Source organism: Staurois parvus, unplaced genomic scaffold (genome assembly GCF_062004578.1).
Source record: "Staurois parvus isolate SC_StPar_1 unplaced genomic scaffold, SC_StPar_1.0 ptg003061l, whole genome shotgun sequence".
Classification (NCBI taxonomy): domain Eukaryota; kingdom Metazoa; phylum Chordata; class Amphibia; order Anura; family Ranidae; genus Staurois; species Staurois parvus.
The window spans coordinates 16,894-32,997 of record NW_028320857.1 but is presented as its reverse complement, the minus strand read 5'-3'; the positions used below and the strand labels follow the sequence as shown (position 1 = coordinate 32,997).

Below are 16,104 nucleotides of genomic sequence, written 5' to 3'. Positions count from 1 at the left end.
ACTCCCCAGGACACCCATCTTCCAGAACACGCATTCACCCCCTTACCCCCCATACCACTCATCTACCAAAACTCACAGATCCTTCTCCATCATTGACTCCTCCAGAACACCCATCCACCATAACTCCTGAAACCTTTTCCATCACCCATCCCCAGAACACCCATCTACTAGAACACACAGATCCTTCTCCATCATTCACCCCCTCCAGAACACCCATCTACCAAAGCTCCCATATCCTTCTCCATTAATCATGCCCCCTTTCAGAACACCAAACTACCAGATCCTTCTCCATCACTAACTCTCCCAGAACACACATCCAACAGAGCACCCAGAACCTTTTCTAACATTTGACTCCCCCAGAACACCCATCTACAAGAACACCCAGAAGTTTTTCTGTCATTCACCCTTCCCCCAGAACACCCACCAACCAAACTCCCAGATCCTTTTTATCTTTGACTTCCCCAGAACACTCTGAACCATCCAATATTTCACCTACCCCCAGAACACCTATCTAAAAGAACACCCAGAAATTCTCCATCATTCACCTGTATCCCCCCAGAACACTCATCTACACAGATCCTTCTCTTTCATTAAGTCACCAGAACACTCATCAACCAGAACACCCAGGACCTCATCACTAACTCCCCCAGGACAAACATCTACCAGAACACCCAGATCCTTTTCCATCATCGACTCACCAGAACATCCATTTATCAGAATACTCATCTTACCAGAACACCCAGATCATTCTCCATCATTGATATCCTCCAGAAACCCATCTACCAGAACTCCCAGATCCTTCTTCATCATTCATCATTGACTCCCCCAGAACACCCATCAACCAGAACTCCCAGATCCTTCTTCATCATTGACTCCCCCAGAATACCCATCTACCAGAACTCCCAGATCCTTCTTCATCATTCATCATTGACTCCCCCAGAACACCCATCAACCAGAACTCCCAGATCCTTCTTCATCATTGACTCCCCCAGAATACCCATCTACCAGAACTCCCAGATCCTTTTTCATCATTGACTCCCCCAGAACACCCATCTACCAGAATTCCCAGATCCTTCTTCATCATTGACTCCCCCAGAACACCCATCTACCAGAACTTCCAGATCCTTCTTCATCATTGACTCCCCCCAGAACACCCGTCTACCAGAACTCCCAGATCCTTCTTCATCATTGACTCCCCCAGAACACCCATCTACCAGAACTCCCAGATCCTTCTTCATCATTGACTCCCCCAGAACACCCATCTACCAGAACTCCCAGATCTTTCTTCATCATTGACTCCCCCAGAACACCCACCTACCAAACCTCCTATATCCTTCTCCATTAATCATGTGCCCTCTCAGAACACCAATCTACTAGAACACCCAGATCCTTCCCCATCACTGACTCTCCCAAAACACCCATGTACTAGAACACCCAGAACTTTCTCCGTCATCCAACCTAACCCCAGAACACCTACCAACCAGAACACCCAGAACCTTCTCCCTCATTGACTCCTCCAGAACACCCAGACCCTTCTCCATCATTGACTTCTCCAGAACACTTAGAACTTCTCAATCATTCATCTCCACCCCCCCAAGAACACCTATCTACCAGAACACCCAGATCCTTCTTCATCACCGACTCTCCCAGAACACCCACCTACAGAACGCCCAGAATCTTCTCCATCATTGCCCCCCTCGCAGCACGCCCAGAATTTTACCCACCATTGACTCCCCCAGAACTCCCAGATCCTTCTCTATCATTGACTCCCCCAGTTGTACTCCCCCTAAAATATATGACGATATTATGTTTTTAGCCACTGAAGTACATTACTTTTCCATTGATCAAACCTCATTTTCCACATAATTTTGCAAACATATTCCATCTTTTCGGGACTTCATTCCATTCAGCTGCCTAATGTCCTTGTAAGGGACAACTATAAAGTTGAGGGGCTTTTTTGTATTTATTCAGGACAACCCCCCCCCCCCAATAATTTCCCCGGAGTCAGGTGGCGGCGTATCTGATGGTGTTAGTTGAATGCAGGGCTGTGGAGGAGGGGAGGGCGGCCTGTCAGCCATTGTTCTCTGGCAGCGGGGAGGGGAGGACAGATGATCGCAGTCAGTTCCCAGGCAGATTCCTATAGATGGTAACCCCCCCTTCCCCCCTCCTCGGAGGTCCTGAGCCCCCAGTAAGGAGGAGCGCACAGACCTGTGACACGCCGCATTGTTATACACAGCTGTGCCATACGGCGCACAATACGCGAGGACTGGGCCGCCATACCGGACGCTGCGGCAAAAGAACAAAAAGCACAATATCCGTCCGGCATTGGTTGGACATAAAACTTCTCAGCCCCCCCCCCCCAACGTGGCCTCCTGCGTGGTTTGCGCCTGCGTCTGATCTTGTGGTGCCTGCGTCCCATCTCGTGGAGCCTGCATCCGATCTGGTGGCGCCTGCGTCCGATCTGGTGGCGCATGCGTCCGATCTGGTGGCGCCTGCGTCCGATCTCGTGGAGCCTGCGTCCCATCTCGTGGAGCCTGCGTCCAATCTGGTGGCGCCTACGTCCCATATTGTGGCGCCTGCGTCCGATCTTGTGGCGCCTGCGTCCCATCCCGTGGAGCCTGCTTCCGATCCGGTGGCGCCTGCATCCGATCACGTGGCGCCTGTGTCCGATCTGGTGGCGATTGCGTCCGATCTCGTGGAGCCTGCGTCCAATCTCGTGGAGCCTGCGTCTGATCGCGTGGTGCCTGCGTCCGATCTTGTGGAGCCTGCGTCCGATCTCGTGGAGCCTGCGTCCAATCTCGTGAAGCCTGCGTCCGATCTCGTGGAGCCTGCGTCCGATCTCGTGAAGCCTGCGTCCGATCTCGTGGTGCCTGCGTCCGATCTCGTGGAGCCTGCGTCCGATCGCGTGGTGCCTGCGTCCGATCTCGTGGAGCCTGCGTCCGATCTCGTGAAGCCTGCGTCCGATCTCGTGGAGCCTGTGTCCGATCTCGTGAAGCCTGCGTCCGATCTCGTGAAGCCTGCGTCCGATCTGGTGGCGCCTGCGTCCAATCTGGTGGCAATTGCGTCCGATCTCGTGGAGCCTGCGTCCGATCTCATGGAGCCTCCGTCCGATCTGGTGGAGCCTGCGTCTGATCTCGTGGAGCCTGCGTCCGATCTGGTGGCGCCTGCGTCCGATCTTGTGGCGCCTGCGTCCGATCTTGTGGAGCCTGCGTCCGATCGCGTGGTGCCTGCGTCCGATCTCGTGGAGCCTGCGTCCGATCTCGTGAAGCCTGCGTCCGATCTCGTGGAGCCTGCGTCCGATCTCGTGAAGCCTGCGTCCGATCTCGTGAAGCCTGCGTCTGATCTGGTGGCGCCTGCGTCCGATCTGGTGGCAATTGCGTCCGATCTCGTGGAGCCTGCGTCCGATCTCATGGAGCCTCCGTCCGATCTGGTGGAGCCTGCGTCCGATCTCGTGGAGCCTGCGTCCGATCTGGTGGCGCCTGCGTCCGATCTTGTGGCGCCTGCGTCCGATCTTGTGGAGCCTGCGTCCGATCTGGTGGCGCCTGCGTCCGATCTCATGGAGCCTCCGTCCGATCTGGTGGAGCCTGCGTCCGATCTCGTGGAGCCTGCGTCCGATCTGGTGGCACCTGCGTCCGATCTTGTGGCGCCTGCGTCCGATCTTGTGGAGCCTGCGTCCGATCTGGTGGCGCCTGCGTCCGATCTTGTGGCGCCTGCGTCCGATCTCGTGGAGCCTGCGTGCGATCTCGTGGAGCCTGCGTCCGATCTCGTGGAGCCTGCGCCCGATCTCGTGGAGCCTGCGTCCGATCTCGTGGAGCCTGCGTCCGATCTCGTGGCGCCTGCGTCCGATCTCGTGGAGCCTGCGTCCGATCTCGTGGAGCCTGCGTCCGATCTCGTGGAGCCTGCGTCCGATCTCGTGAAGCCTGCGTCCGATCGCGTGGTGCCTGCGTCCGATCTCGTGGAGCCTGCGTCCGATCTGGTGGCGCCTGCGTCCGATCTTGTGGCGCCTGCGTCCGATCTTGTGGAGCCTGCGTCCGATCTCGTGGAGCCTGCGTCCGATCTGGTGGCGCCTGCGTCCGATCTTGTGGCGCCTGCGTCCGATCTTGTGGAGCCTGCGTCCGATCTCGTGGAGCCTGTGTCCGATCTTGTGGAGCCTGCGTCCGATCTCGTGGAGCCTGCGTCCGATCTCGTGGCGCCTTCGCCAACACCGATTTTCGTTATTCGGAGATTCGGATGTATCCAAAATTTCAGACTCACCATAGGAACGGATTTCAACGAATCCGAAATAAATGATCGTGAAACGAGTTATCCGAATTCGACAAGGAAATTGAATTTAAAAATGAATTCGCATTTGGAATGGAAACATATCGCAAGAAATACAGTAATGGGGAAAAACGGGAAATCGTGCGACGAATCCTACCTAGGCTGCTATATAGTATAGAATACAATAAAACAGAAAGGAATAGAAAATAAAGGGATAGAGTAGAATAGAACAGGATAGAAATTAACAGAATAAAATATAAATGAATAGAATAGAAAAGAACAGAATAGAATAGAGAATAAAGGACTAGAATAGAATAAAATAGAAAAGAATAAAACGGAATAGAATGGAGAATAAAAGAACAGAATAAAATAGAAAATAAAGGACTAGAATAGAATAAAACATATAAGATATTTGGGGGTCCTCAGTGTCCTATGAAGGCCTCCGGAGCTCTTCAGAGGAGAAATCGATCGTTGCGCTCTTCTTGGGGAAGGAGATGTCCCGGCTGTTATTTTCCATGGAGGGGGGAGGAGAGGAAACTCGGATTCGTCTGCTCAGGTCGATCTGTAAACGTTTTAGTGCATAGAGGAACCGGAAACTAGAAGAGGAGAGAGAAAAAATTACAGCCTGGATACATCAGGAGTGTCTGCAGAACATTCCTCCCCAGTCACTGTGAAGAGCGCTGCAGAGCATTCCTCCCCCAATCACTATGAGGAGCAGCAGCGGAACAATCCTCCACAGTCACTGTGAAGAGCGCTGCAGAGCATTCCTCCCCCAATCACTATGAGGAGCAGCAGCGGAACAATCCTCCCCAGTCACTGTGAAGAGTGCTGCAGAGCATTCCTCCCCCAATCACTATGAGGAGCAGCAGCGGAACAATCCTCCACAGTCACTGTGAAGAGCGCTGCAGAGCATTCCTCCCCCAATCACTATGAGGAGCAGCAGCGGAACAATCCTCCACAGTCACTGTGAGGAGCAGGTGCAGAACATTCCTCCTCAGTCACTGTGAGGAGCATTGCAGCACTCTCCTTTCTAGACACTGTGAGGAGCAGCAGCAGAACATTGCTCCACAGTCATTAGAAGAAGCTCTGCAGAACATTGTGAGGAGTTTAGCAGAACGTTTCTCCCCCAGTTGATGTGAACAGCGCTGCAGAACATTCCTCCCCCCTTCCCCCAGATACTATGAGTGCTGCAGAATATTTCTCCCCCAGTCACTCTTTGTGCAGCTGCAAAACAATCACTGTGAAGAGCGCTGCAGAACATTCCTTTCCCAGTCACTGTGAGGAGTGCTGCAGAACATTCCTCCCATGGCCACTGTAAGGAGAACTTGCAGAATATTCCTCCCCAGTCACTATGAGGAGTGCTGCAGAACATTCCTCCCTGGTCATTGTGAGGGCCACTGAAGAACATTTCTCCCAAATCTGCAGAACATTCCTGTCCCAGACCCTGTGTTGAATGCTGCCGAACATTCCTCTCCTGGTCACTATAAGGAGCAGCTGCAGATTATTCCTCCCCTGTGAGGGGCACTGCAGAACATTCCTGCTCAGTCACTATGAGGAGTGCTGCAGAACATTTCTCCCTGGTCACTGTGAGGAGCCCTGCAGAACATTCCTCCCCAGTCACTAAGAGGAGCATCTGCACAGCATTTATCCCCAATCACTGTGAAGAGCAGCTGCAAAACATTCCTGCCTCAGTCCGTGTTGAATGCTGCAGAACATTCCTCCCTTGGTCATTATGAGGAGCACTGCAGAACATTCCTCCCCTGATCACTGTGATGAGCACTGCAGAATGTTCCTCCCCAGTCACCGTGTGGAGCAGCTACAGTACATTCCTCCCCGGTCACTGTAAGAAGTAGCTGCAGAACATTCCTCCACAGTCACTATGAGGAGCAGCTGCAGAACATTCCTCCACAGTCACTATGAGGAGCAGCTGCAGAACATTCCTCCCCAGTGACTGTCAGGAGCAGCTGGTTTTAGTGAAGAGCTCCTACAGACTATTGCTCCCTGGTCACTGTGAGGAGCAGCACCCTCTCCCTGACCAGTGATGGGCCTCATTCTATAAAGGACCCGAGTGAGGATTTGGGGAATCATTGAGCAGCTGCACGTGGGAGCCACTTCCTCCCCTCCCCCCCCCCCCGGGGGCCCCGCCGCGATCGGCTGCGTTGGTGGGTTTGTTTGTTATCATGAATCAGACAATCTGCGCGGTGCATGGAGGATGTACAACATTGAACCTCTCCCAACATCATCACCCAGACTCTGCCAACCGGGCCCAGGAGCTGACACTCCATCATCACTGAGACTCGGCCAACCGGGCCCAGGAGCTGACACTCCATCATCACCGAGACTCTGCCAACCGGGCCCAGGAGCTGACACTCCATCATCACCGAGACTCTGCCAACCGGGCCCAGGAGCTGACACTCCATCATCACCGAGACTCCGCCAACCGGGCCCAGGAGCTGACACTCCATCATCACCGAGACTCCGCCAACCGGGCCCAGGAGCTGACACTCCATCATCACCGAGACTCCGCCAACCGGGCCCAGGAGCTGACACTCCATCATCACCGAGACTCCGCCAACCGGGCCCAGGAGCTGACAATCCATCATCACCGAGACTCCGCCAACCGGGCCCAGGAGCTGACACTCCATCATCACTGAGACTCTGCCAACCGGGCCCAGGAGCTGACACTCCATCATCACTGAGACTCGGCCAACCGGGCCCAGGAGCTGACACTCCATCCGCACCGAGACTCCGCCAACCGGGCCCAGGAGCTGACACTCCATCCGCACCAAAACTCCGCCAACCGGGCCCAGGAGCTGACACTCCATCCACACCGAGACTCTGCCAACCGGGCCCAGGAGCTGACACTCCATCCGCACCGAGACTCTGCCAACCGGGCCCAGGAGCTGACACTCCATCCGCACGAGACTCTGCCAACTGGGCTCAGGAGCTGACACTCCATCCGCACCGAGACTCCGCCAACCGGGCCCAGGAGCTGACACTCCATCCGCACGAGACTCTGCCAACTGGGCTCAGGAGCTGACACTCCATCCGCACCGAGACTCCGCCAACCGGGCCCAGGAGCTGACACTCCATCCGCACCGAGACTCCGCCAACCGGGCCCAGGAGCTGACACTCCATCCACACCGAGACTCTGCCAACCGGGCCCAGGAGCTGACACTCCATCCGCACCGAGACTTTGCCAACTGGGCTCAGGAGCTGACACTCCATCCGCACCGAGACTCTGCCAACTGGGCCCAGGAGCTGACACTCCATCATCACCGAGACTCCGCCAACCGGGCCCAGGAGCTGACACTCCATCCGCACGAGACTCTGCCAACTGGGCTCAGGAGCTGACACTCCATCCGCACCGAGACTCCGCCAACCGGGCCCAGGAGCTGACACTCCATCCGCACCGAGACTCCGCCAACTGGGCTCAGGAGCTGACACTCCATCCGCACGAGACTCAGCCAACCGGGCCCAGGAGCTGACACTCCATCCTCACCGAGACTCTGCCAACCGGGCCCAGGAGCTGACACTCCATCATCACCGAGACTCAGCCAACCGGGCCCAGGAGCTGACACTCCATCCTCACCGAGACTCTGCCAACCGGGCCCAGGAGCTGACACTCCATCCACACTGAGACTCTGCCAACTGGGCCCAGGAGCTGACACTCCATCCTCACCGAGACTCTGCCAACCGGGCCCAGGAGCTGACACTCCATCCGCACCGAGACTCCGCCAACCGGGCCCAGGAGCTGACACTCCATCCGCACCGAGACTCCGCCAACCGGGCCCAGGAGCTGACACTCCATCCGCACGAGACTCTGCCAACTGGGCTCAGGAGCTGACACTCCATCATCACCGAGACTCCGCCAACCGGGCCCAGGAGCTGACACTCCATCATCACCGAAACTCTGCCAATCGAGCCCAAGAGCTGACAATCCAATGGGAGTCATCAGATAAAGGGGCCAAACAGAAGTGGGACTGAGCAGCGTATGAGGACAGATACTGGGAATGACACCCGGCACCCAGGACAGGAGAAGTGGGACTGAGCAGAGAATGAGGACAGACACCGAGAATGACACCCGGCATCCGGGACAGGAGAAGTGGGACTGAGCAGAGAATGAGGACAGATACCAGGAATGACACCCGGCATCCAGGACAGGAGAAGTGGGACTGAGCAGAGAATGAGGACAGACACCGAGAATGACACCCGGCATCCGGGACAGGAGAAGTGGGACTGAGCAGAGAATGAGGACAGATACCAGGAATGACACCCAGCATCCAGGACAGGAGAAGTGGGACTGAGCAGAGAATGAGGACAGATACCAGGAATGACACCCGGCATCCAGGACAGGAGAAGTGGGACTGAGCAGAGAATGAGGACAGACACCGAGAATGACACCCGGCATCCAGGACAGGGGAAGTGGGACTGAGCAGCGTATGAGGACAGATACCGGGAATGACACCCGGCATCCGGGACAGGAGAAGTGGAACTGAGCAGAGAATGAGAACAGACACCGAGAATGACACCCGGCATCCAGGACAGGAGAAGTGGGACTGAGCAGAGAATGAGGACAGATACCAGGAATGACACCCGGCATCCAGGACAGGAGAAGTGGGACTGAGCAGAGAATGAGGACAGATACCAGGAATGACACCCGGCATCCAGAACAGGAGAAGTGGGACTGAGCAGCGTATAAGGACAGATACCAGGAATGACAAGTCCAGGATACAATGTATCGGATGAGGAAATTCCAGGGACCGGTCTCGGGATACAATGTATCGGATGAGGACATTCCAGGGACCGGTCTCGGGATACAATGTATCGGATGAGGACATTCCAGGGACCGGTCTCGGGATACAATGTATCGGATGAGGACATTCCAGGGACCGGTCTCGGGATACAACGTATCGGATGAGGACATTCCAGGGACCGGTCTCGGGATACAACGTATCGGATGAGGACATTCCAGGGACCGGTCTCGGGATACAATGTATCGGATGAGGACATTTCAGGGACCGGTCTCGGGATACAACGTATCAGATGAGGACATTTCAGGGACCGGTCTCGGGATACAACGTATCGGATGAGGACATTCCAGGGACCGGTCTCGGGATACAACGTATCGGATGAGGACATTCCAGGGACCGGTCTCGGGATACAACGTATCGGATGAGGACATTCCAGGGACCGGTGGGGATACAACGTATCGGATGAGGACATTCCAGGGACCGGTCTCGGGATACAACGTATCGGATGAGGACATTCCAGGGACCGGTGGGGATACAATGTATCGGATGAGGACATTCCAGGGACCGGTCTCGGGATACAACGTATCGGATGAGGACATTCCAGGGACCGGTCTCGGGAGACAACGTATCGGATGAGGACATTCCAGGGACCGGTCTCGGGATACAACGTATCGGATGAGGACATTCCAGGGACCGGTGGGGATACAATGTATCGGATGAGGACATTCCAGGGACCGGTCTCGGGATACAACGTATCGGATGAGGACATTCCAGGGACCGGTGGGGATACAACGTATCGGATGAGGACATTCCAGGGACCGGTGGGGATACAACGTATCGGATGAGGACATTCCAGGGACCGGTCTCGGGATACAACGTATCGGATGAGGACATTCCAGGGACCGGTCTCGGGATACAACGTATCGGATGAGGACATTCCAGGGACCGGTGGGGATACAACGTATTGGATGAGGACATTCCAGGGACCGGTCTCGGGATACAACGTATCGGATGAGGACATTCCAGGGACCGGTGGGGATACAACGTATCGGATGAGGACATTCCAGGGACCGGTCTCGGGATACAACGTATCGGATGAGGACAATCCAGGGACCGGTCTCGGGATACAACGTATCGGATGAGGACAATCCAGGGACCGGTCTCGGGATACAACATATCGGATGAGGACATTCCAGGGACCGGTCTCGGGATACAACGTATCGGATGAGGACAATCCAGGGACCGGTCTCGGGATACAACGTATCGGATGAGGACATTCCAGGGACCGGTCTCGGGATACAACGTATCGGATGAGGACATTCCAGGGACCGGCGGGGATATTCTGTATCCGGATATAATGAGCTCATTGTTTGTACTGCGCTCCCCTCTATGTCAGCGCCATCTGCAGTGATGGTGCCCCCGGTGGTCTCGGTTGGCCGAGTCGCCTCCCCTGAGCCCCACTAATGGGCAGATAATTAAAGAGCGATTGGCTGCGGTCGGTGGAGGGAGAGGAGGGGGCTGTAGAGCGGCTCCATTGCCCCCCTCTAGGCAGGCAGTCCCCCCCCCTCCTCTTCATCCTCCTGCCCTCCCCCCCCATCCTCATCCTTCCTCAGCAGCAGATGCATTAGGCAGAGTGAGGAGGCTGCAGCGCAGGACACAATGTCCCCCCAGCCTGTCCCTGCTCGGTGCCCAGGGGCCACACAGGACATCTGGGGCTGAACCCCCCCCCCTCCACGACGACTCTCCGCAGACCCCCCACCTCCGTCACACAGCGATCTCTGACCATGGAGGGCTGGAGTCTGGCTGCACTTCTCTGCTCGGTGGCTGCACTGTGCACAGCTGGAGGTAGGTGACCCTGGGGGGGGGGGGAGGTGGATGGGATGGGGGGGGTACCTGTCTGTGCTGAGCCCCCCCCCCTCATACACCCACCTGTCCTACATTGCTGCCATTTCTACACCTGGGCTCATTCCTGGACCGTAGACGCGTCTCCGCCAATAAATTGCGTGCGGTCGCAGCTTAACCCTTTATGGGGCCACAAATGGGGGGGGGCAATGAAAAGAAAGGTAGTGGTGGGAAAGGGGGGGGGGAATCTCATTTTGCTAAGCCGGCCGCCGCGCCAAAGCAAGCCGTCCACGGTGGGGGGGGGCTGGGTCCCTCCCATCTACCCCTCAGCCCCCTAGCAACACGGCGCTCTCCGCTCGCCGGCACACCTGGGCGCGGAGGGTTAACGGCATGGCCGCGGTGAAACGCTGCGGATAATATCCGATCCAGGGGCGATTTTTTGGAAATTTTTTAATTTTTGTGGTTTTTTGTTGGGAATTGTATTTACAGGCAACGGGTTCTAATGCAGAATTCAGTCGCCCCCCCCCCACCCCTTCCTCCCCACCACCACCCCCCCCTTTCCTCCCCTCCGCCGCCCTCCCCCCCTTCCTCCAGTCAATCCGCGGTGAACGGTCCTGGATGGGAGCGCAGACCCCAGTAACCAGGCAGACGGAGGGTGTCACATGGCGTGTGATGGATCGGTAACGACACGTGCCATGAATATATATATATATATAATGTGGCCGGTTATTGGCGTTCACCGGGCCGGCCGGGGGGCTGCGGATTCCTGTGGACGGCAACCGGTGCCAGCGGCGGCGGAGGGAACGCCATACACAATAGAGACGGCGGCGAATGACAACGCTCAGGTTCAGCGCTCCGTGTTATTATATCTCACAGCGAAGGAGAGCCAATCGGTGACAAATCTGGCGTTGGGCGCACATTGGCTGGTGTCTGGAGGGTGCAGGACCAACAAAAGGGGGGGGGGGGGGTCCAGACGGTACATTTTACACCCCCGTGGTCTGCAGACATCACGTTTTTCAACGTGTGGTCCAGTTTTCAAAGCATATCCCCTTCAGGTTACAGACATACAGGGGCGGACTGACAGCTCATGGGGCCCCCGGGTAATAGGGGATCATGGGGCCCATGTGTCCTCGCCCACACTCAAACCATACCCAAAAAAGTCTATGAAAGGTACCAGGGGCATCTCATGGGGCCCCCTACTGACCCCAGGCCCTCGGGCAATGCCTGAGTTCCCAAATGGTCAGTGCACCCCTGCATACTCAGGCTCAGTAGGGGGCCCCATGAGATGAACCTGGTACCTTTCATAGGCTTTTTGTGGGTGTGGTTTGAGTTTGGGCAAGGACACAGGGGCCCCATGATCCTCTATTGCCCGGGGCCCCATGAGTTGTCAGTCTGCCCCTGGTGACAACACAGGAGCACAATTGGGAGACAGGAGACAGAGCGTTGTCACCCTGTAACAGGAAGTGCTCGAACAAGGAACCTCATGGCAGGATCACCAAGGTCTCTGTTTCCAATTTTAAAATATTGAGAACAGGGGTGGACTGACAGCTCATGGGGCCCCCGGGCAATAGGGGGATCATGGGGCCCCTGTGTCCTCGCCCACACTCAAACCACACCCAAAAAAGCCTATGAAAGGTACCAGGGGCATCTCATGGGGCCCCCTACTGACCCCTGGCCCTCATGGTCCCAAATGGTCAGTGCGCCCCTGTATACATAGGCTATGAAATGTCATTGCAGATTCTTACCAGCATCCGTCCTGTAAATACTGAGTCAGGCCGAGACATTGACAAGATGTGAACCCAGATTGGGTGACATTTAGGGGTCGCTTTCCTTAACCTGGGGAGTGCAATATCTGGTGCCGCTCTGCATAGGAACCAATCAGCTTCCAGGTTTTATTGCCAAAGCTGATTGGCCACCACGGGCAGCTGCACCAGATTTTGCGCTCTCCGGATTGAGTAAACCAACCTTTTCGTTTGCTGCTGGTCTTTCCAGCGATGGCCGTGTTGGCATTTCCCAGGGCCATGCCTGTGTCACGTGTGTTGAAACGGTCACTTGTAGTCCCCATCAGAAGCCCTTGTGTCTGGATGACAACCAGGAGCGGACTGACCATTCGAGCACTCGGGCACTGCCCGAGGGCCCGGGGTAAGTAGGGGGCCCCATGAGATGCCCCTGGTACCTTTCATAGGCTTTTTTTGGGTGTGGTTTGAGTTTGGGCGAGGACACAGGGGCCCCATGATCCTCTATTGCCCGGGGGCCCCATGAGTTGTCAGTCCGCCCCTGGTGACAACGCAGGAGCACAATTGGGAGACAGGAGACAGAGCGTTGTCACCCTGTAACAGGAAGTGCTCGAACAAGGAACCTCATGGCAGGATCACCAAGGTCTCTGTTTCCAATTTTAAAATATTGAGAACAGGGGCGGACTGACAACTCATGGGGCCCCCGGGCAATAGGGGATCATGGGGCCCCTGTGTCCTTGCCCACACTCAAACCACACCCAAAAAAGCCTATGAAAGTTATCAGGGGCATCTCATGGGGCCCCCTACTGACCCCGGGCCCTCAGGCAATGCCCGAGTTCCCAAATGGTCAGTCCGCCCCTGCATACATAGGCTATGAAATGTCATTGCAGATTCTTACCAGCATCCGTCCTGTAAATACTGAGTCAGGCCAAGACATTGACAAGATGTAAACCCAGATTGGGTGACATTTAGGGGTCGATTTCCTTAACCTGGGGAGTGCAATATCTGGGCAATTGGAGACCATGGGGCCCCTGTTTCCTTGCCCACACTCAAAACACACCCAAAAAAGCCTATAAAAGGTACCAGGGGCATTTTTTGGGGCCCCCTACTGACCCCGGGCCCTCGGGCAGTGCCCGAGTGCTCGAATGGTCAGTCCGCCCCTGATTGAGAATGGTATTTGAAATGGCATTGGTTTCCTTCCTTGAATTTGAGGGCCATTTTTGATGTATACACCAGACCTTCATGTTCAGTGACCCATTCTTACATTGTCTCTGTTTTCTTTTTGTCTTTCATTGAACCTCTTCAGATCCCAAAAATGGAACCGACGTGTTGGGTTTCGATGAGCAAGGGGACAACTCATACCAGCAACCAGCGGCAGAGATTCTGGCCTCGCTTCTTGAAAAAGGAGTGTTAGATGTAGACAAGGTGATGTCCAGGAGGCCCGGATCTGCTGGAGAAGACTCCTTCTCGGACAATAAATCCTGGAGTGGAACCAAGGCCAAAAGGCCTCAGATAAAACCACCTAAATCTGTGGTGTCTACGGGAATTGTGGCATCTTCAGCGGCTCCCGATGGAATTGCATCCACTGAAAGTTCAGTAAAGCACCGTTCCCCTAGGATAAATGCAGACAATAAGTCATCGGTTTGTGTAGGATGTCATGATGAGGTCTATGCCAACAGAAAGTCTCCATCCAGGTCTTTGCTCTCTGAGCGTAGTGACGGCAATGATGAACCTGTTACCAGTTTTGTGTGGCCTGTTGGCCAAGGAACGGTTGACTTGGAGTTCAGAAAAAGTTTTGCCAAAGGAGACAGACCTTCCGTGACGGAAAGTCAAGAAGACTCTGGAAGTGGTGACCCTCATGTCAAGATGCCCTCAAGTCAAGTCACCCAATCTAGCTCATTGGAAACTGGGCAGAACTTACAAGACTTCATGGATCTGGCCACCTCAACACCTTCTCAGACGTCAACTGCCTGGAGCAATGCCATGCTGAGCCCATCAACGGAAAAAGCCATCAGCCCAGACTCTGCAGAAATTGACCATCTCCTGCAAGTGCCCAGAGAGACGTCCATGCAGTCACCCTCGCCTTCAGGTACTGAACCCAGCCGTGACAACCTTTACAAGTCCCAGAAAGAGGTCAGTTTTGAGGCAGGTAAATCTCAGGGACCGTTCAACGTTCTGGAGAAAGATTCGAGGCAGTCGGCAGCGCAGGGAGCTCAAGGGAGCACCGATATAACGGTGGTCACAGAAAAAAGCCAAGTAGATACTCTATCTACTGGTGCCCCACCTAGCAATCCACCAAAACCCTCCGAACCCCCGTCTGACCTTACAGACCTAGATTATAGGGACCCCTCTGATTTAGACGACCACTTGGGCTACCCTGCAGGTGGTGACTCCACCAAGGGCTTCCATGATAATATCAATTGGCACAAGCGCGTGCATTATGATGACTTTTCCCCTTTTGATTACTTTTACCCCACCCCTCCTTTCTACGCAGATGGATACGAGGAGGGGGGGATTGAGGACGACGATGACGACGAAGATCTCGAGGATGCCGAGGATGACGACATCACTGCTAAAGATGTTCGGAACTTCCCCAAGGTGGCCACTCCGAAGGTGCACACTGTCACAATGGATGAGAGACCAACCAGTCACCAAGACTTCCCCTTTCATGGTGAGACGTACCCCAAGTCTCACCCAGAGGTGAACAAGGACCAAACGCAGACCATGTCGGGGACAGGCGAGAATGGAACTGAGTGCCGCAACGGCTACGTGAGACGCAACAACTCCTGCAAGTCGCTGTGCGAGATCTACCCTACCTACTGCTACAATGGGGGTCAGTGCTACATCGTGGAGAACATTGGAGCCTTTTGCAGGTAGGACTTCTAAGGCTTTTAGACATATATCTCCGGCTGCATTTACTTCCATTGAGAGCAGCGTGGGCCTGAGCCCCTATCTGAAACCAGTTGTGATGGTTGAGGAACAAGCTCCCGGAGATTCCTGGTTAAATCTAAGAGTAGCTGCCCCTCCCTGGATGTGTTCAGATAAGGGCTCTGACTCCACACAGCCCTCAGCTCTCCAATACAAGGATCTGAGGGCTACAAATCAGAACCTCTTCAGGGTCTTGTTGGTTTCGAACAGAAATCCAACACTGGTCATTCGCTGTCTAATCTTTGCTAGAGATACAACAGATTTATGTTCCTCTTGTGTTAATAGAGTTTGGGTTCAAAAAATGACCAGTGATGGCAATGCAGAGATGAGTACGCTGAACCGACCCTTCCTGTATGGGGCATTGGTTGTAGAATTTACGGGGCATTGGTTGTAGAAGGTACGGGGCATTGGTTGTAGAAGGTATGGGGCATTGGTTGTAGAAGGTACGGAGCATTGGTTGTAGAAGGTACGGGGCATTGGTTGTAGAAGGTACGGGGCATTGGTTGTAGAAGGTACGGAGCATTGGTTTTAGAAGGTACGGGGCATTGGTTGTAGAAGGTACGGGGCATTGGTTGTAGAATTTA

General features: G+C 55.0%; 1 protein-coding gene across 1 annotated transcript; it reads left to right on the top strand.

Annotated features, from left to right (window-relative positions):
• Positions 1 to 10,589: 10,589 nt before the first annotated feature.
• Positions 10,590 to 15,465, top strand: LOC149428651 (uncharacterized; the record flags this gene model as incomplete). Its single annotated transcript, XM_089667155.1, has 2 exons — positions 10,590 to 10,859; positions 13,899 to 15,465. Coding segments are annotated over exons 1-2 (1,628 nt in total), but the record flags the coding sequence as incomplete, so codon positions are not given.
• Positions 15,466 to 16,104: the final 639 nt, after the last annotated feature.